Raw genomic sequence first — 4,422 nt, forward strand, 5'->3', positions numbered from 1 at the left:
GCAGGAGATTCAAAGGTTACTTTCTTATATGATGTTAGTAGGAAATATTATTGTCGTAAGTTATGTTTTCTTTAAAAATAGACAAATAAACAAGTGTTACTAGACAACTTATCTTGAAAGAGCAGATGCACATTTCTTGTAAGATGAGTGGAAATTGAGGGATTCTAGCTCATGGGAAACTCTAGTCATTCAGACTAAAATGTCAGAACTTTTACCAAATCACAACGATTAACACTATTTAAAGTTGGAGCCTCGTTTAGAGGTATGGCTTTTGCCATTTGAATTCCCAGTTGATCTTTGATTAGATTTTACACTTGTAAGTGTAAAACTAATATGGTAGCGTTTCATTTTATACTTAACCTGAAATGATTTAAACCTAGTTTTCTTGCATGTCTTTCAACAAGCTCCTGTAAAATCTGAGGAACTAATAAATGGCTGCATAGACCACAAGGATTAGTGGGAGTCAAACTGGAGATTAATACTGCCAAATAAACAGAAGACCCCCTACAAAGATAAGACAACCGCTAGGACCCTCTGATTTCAATCATCTTTCTGACAAGTCAACGTCCCCGCTTTGGCCAGAAATGTTGTACGAGATCCGTTGACCTTCCAAGGTCTATCTTATACCAGTGATATGCCTGGAGTCTTGCTCCAATTTTGACATTAATATGCATCCCTACATCAATTGTCTTTTGCAATCTTCTGTCTTTCTGTCTCTCTCTTCTGTGGCCATTTCATGTTTGTCTTGTACGAATAATTATTATTTCAAATATTGTGTTTATTAACTAGGATATGAAATTCCAATTTTGAGTCACACATTGGACATTGCATCGTTTGGAGCTGAAACCTAGAGGGTTCATGTGCATTGTTGATAAGTTGTAAGCGTAACAATTTGGAAATTTAAACTTATTACTTGTACTTCCTCCGTTTTTTTTTTTACTTGCAATAGTTTGACTTTTACAGTATTCACCAATTCTATTTAGTTTATGTTTGGTGATTTATAGTTTAGGAAAAACATATTTATGTGGGATCTTGTTAGATTCATCTGAATGTATATTTTTCGAAATATACTTTTTATAATTTTTATTTATTGGTAATTAAACTTATTGATGGTTAAAATTATGCATCGACAAGCGTGAAAGTCAAACTGTTGCAAGTAAAAAAACACAGAGGAAGTATTAAATTTCAGAAATATCCGAACACTACTGCAACACTTCTGTAGCATAATATACTAATATGGAATAGTACTATTCTTGACACCACAATCCCATCATCCAACTTCAAGTAATACTCCTATGTGTACAATCAATTAACCGTATCTTCTCAGGTCGTACTCGTACCTAATCAGCTGAGTTGTATACATGTTTGCATTTATCAAGAAATAATTAACTAAAAGTTCGATAGTGAATAGAAGGCATCATAACAACAACCGTTATTAATTGATATTCGTATTGGAATGAATAAACGTAAAGATTTGCTGCACTGAGCTAGCAATATCATCAGCAGTGAACCTTGCTTCATTAGCAACCTACAACAGAAATCAAATATTAATTAATCTGCGATTTTGAGTAACAAAAACATGAAAGCAGAAACGTATGTTTGTAATAAATCAGATTAATGCAAGGAAAGAGTACCTTGACATTGAAAGAATAAAGAACAGTTTGCTCAATGGTAGTGATGTTCGTGTGGAGAATAGTGAAGTGAAGATCTTCAAGGGCAGCAATGGCCTTGATGAGCTGTCCTGGTCGTCTGCGAGAGAGGATCTTTATTAAAGCATCAAAACCTAACACCTTCACCTCCACGTCTGCAATGCAAGACTTGCTCTCAGCTGTCTCTTCCGGAAGCAAAGAGCTGTCAGGGTCCAGCTGATGATCCACAAGTCGTCTAAGTTGATCATCATCCTGACCCTGATGATTTGGTGGTGTAAAAGCCAGTGCTAATGGTGCTTGTACTTGTGGCATTTGCTGAACTAGCCCTACTCCTAGGACTGTCGTCGATGATGAGGAGTTGGAGTCACCCATTGCAATTGGCCGTCCTTGATCTCCATACAGTCTCCTCCTCTTCTGGGACTCTAGACATTGTAGCAGTTGCTCCAGTTCTCTCACAAACTCTATTGCTCCTCCTATTATTGATGCTTGATCTCCCTACATATATTCAATTAGAAGATAATTATAAGCTTGTATATATCTATTTATTATACTCCTAGCTATATGATTAGTTGTTACGTACCCTTTGGACATAGGAGCTGGGCATGAGAGACCTTAAAACGCGTAGATGCTCGTTCATTTGCTTCCTTCGGTTCCTTTCAACAGCAATATGAGTCATCCTTTGGCTTTCCACTTCCTCATTCGTCTTGATGGTTCGAGGCCTTTTCCTCTTGCTGCTGCTGCTGCTGCTCTTGTTATTCCCCATTGCTGCTGCTGCTCCTGCTGCTGCTGCACCTTCTCCGCCTGCTTCCATTCCTTCCAGTTCCACGTTGGCTCCGCTTTTCTCACCAGTGCTTAAGTCCATAAGATCATTCTCATCATGAGTATTACCCAGAAACTCCAGCTGCACCGGATTAGTGTAGTTACTAAGGCTGTTATTGGACGTTCCTGCTGTTAACAAAACAGCGGCAGCAGCAGCAGCAGAAGCATCTTCTTGTTGATGGTCGTAGCTATATTCTCTAAGTTCCTCTAGAGGATCACCAAAGCCTCCCTCTCTGTCAGTAATACTATGATTTCTATCATCATGAATACTACTAGTATTGCCAGAGTTACTAAGCACAGGAAATTTGAGAAAATAAACAGGGTCGATCCCATTCCCGGGGATCATGCTGTTGGTTTTGGTGCTCTCATCATCCTGCTGATGTTGTTGGAAACGGTTAAGTCCCAACTTTGGCCCAAAATCTGCAAACTGCATAACATCTGCGAAGCTGAGGCCGGTCCTATCTGCATAACCTCTTCCACTAACACAGTTTATGGGCTGTTCATGATGATGATAAGCTGTTCTTGATGGGATGGCATTGTTGATCGGGTCGTTTAGCATGTAATCCACCATAACTGATCCTGATCCTGATCCTGATCCGCTCCCATGAATTATGTGGTTGTGACCTTGACCTTGAACTTCAGCTTCAGCTTCAGGTTGATGATAAGACAGCAATGGCCCAGGTCCACCTTGATGATGATATGTGGGATCAGGAGCAACAGAAGAGTTGTCCACATCGTTGGCGATGCCAAATCTCCCTCCTGCTTCATATTCGGAGGCCCCCTGCACAAATAGTGGAGTTATAGCGTACCCAGTAAACAACATGATGAGGATGATAGAGTGAGTAGCTTGAGTACAAGAAAATTACAAACATGCAAATTTTGTTTTTGACAAATAATCCTACCGTGTAGTTTTCTTCTTTCTGCATCTGACTTCTATTAATATATAGTTATATACTCCACTTCTAGCTGGCTAGCTACTAGTGTCAGTAATACGGTTTTGCTTTGGGTTTGAACTGCGTTCGATATTCATATACAGACAATTGTAAATATATATATGAATATTATTATTTCATGGAAATGCAACTTCTATCTAGTGTATTTGTAAGCCAGGTGTGATCTCTGCTTTCTGTTGGCTTAATTTAGGTTTTGTCCACTCCTAAAAATGTATATATACATATACCTCTTGGATAACGTTAGCAATCTATATACACTCTAGGAGATCTGGCTAGGTACCATTTACGTACCAATGCAATAAGATAATAAATCTATTACAGAGATGGAAATATGAAATGGAACAGTGAGAAAATTATTTCGTTTTTTATATGAACAAAAAGGAAATTGAGTATATAAATATAATATACTCTATTGTACGACTTGTATATATATATGTATATATAGTCAAATGCGTGCAAACTTGAAGAAATTAATGTAATTTGCTGGGATATTAAGAACTTATTAGGAGATCAGATAATGGTAATGAAGATAATGAGATGGGGAAGCGGAAGGACTAAGGAGCCTTTGCAGAATTGCAGAATAAATACTTGTATTGTTTTTACACCACAACTCCACAAGGCTCAAGACACATGCAGCAAAAGTCGTGAGTCCACCACCCAAATAATACTACCAAACATATATAGAATCACATGCAACGCAAACATTAATTGCTTGTATATTCGATAATCGATATAATACAATTAAAGTTAGAAAGGACGCTAAGTATTCAATTTCATGGGCTGGTTGAGAGGCAGCCCAGATCAACAGGCCTTCCCCGTTGTTTACCTATTCAAACAATAAATAAAAAAATTCAAAGTGATTCAACTAGCGCTTAGCATTAGTCGAGTATCCGGACCAATATCATTATTGGTACGGGTATTCAATAACTAACTAGTATTTGGATTTGGGTGTTGCTCCGAGTTGATACTGTTTTTCGAACTTGATATTATTATTTTTTCGT

General features: G+C 37.8%; 1 protein-coding gene across 2 annotated transcripts; it reads right to left on the reverse strand.

Annotated features, from left to right (window-relative positions):
* Positions 1-1,160: 1,160 nt before the first annotated feature.
* LOC104889814 (transcription factor FAMA) lies at positions 1,161-4,113 on the reverse strand. 2 transcript variants are annotated; one of them, XM_010675131.4, is made up of 4 exons: positions 3,371-4,113; positions 2,230-3,249; positions 1,635-2,144; positions 1,161-1,528 (listed from the first exon to the last, which is right to left on the reverse strand). In XM_010675131.4, the coding sequence occupies exons 1-4, from the start codon at positions 3,392-3,394 to the stop codon at positions 1,436-1,438; spliced, it is 1,647 nt and encodes a 548-aa protein (XP_010673433.2). In that variant the 5' UTR covers positions 3,395-4,113; the 3' UTR covers positions 1,161-1,435. The 2 variants fall into 2 exon arrangements, with proteins under 2 accessions (XP_010673433.2, XP_019103937.2); XM_019248392.3 differs by lacking the exon at positions 3,371-4,113 and having other exon boundaries at positions 2,230-3,356.
* Between the last annotated feature and the right edge of the window lie 309 nt (positions 4,114-4,422).

This window comes from Beta vulgaris, chromosome 3 (genome assembly GCF_026745355.1).
Source record: "Beta vulgaris subsp. vulgaris cultivar EL10 chromosome 3, EL10.2, whole genome shotgun sequence".
Classification (NCBI taxonomy): Eukaryota; Viridiplantae; Streptophyta; class Magnoliopsida; order Caryophyllales; family Amaranthaceae; genus Beta; species Beta vulgaris.

Bases quoted from the DNA above. Each gene is read 5' to 3' on its own strand.
- LOC104889814 (XM_019248392.3), bottom strand. From the start codon at position 3,291: ATGTTGTTTACTGGGTACGCTATAACTCCACTATTTGTGCAGGGGGCC. The intron at 2,145-2,229 runs GTACGTAACAAC...GAATATATGTAG, and splicing joins CCAGCTCCTATGTCCAAAGG to GGAGATCAAGCATCAATAAT. The intron at 1,529-1,634 runs GTACTCTTTCCT...TTTCTGTTGTAG, and splicing joins TTTATTCTTTCAATGTCAAG to GTTGCTAATGAAGCAAGGTT.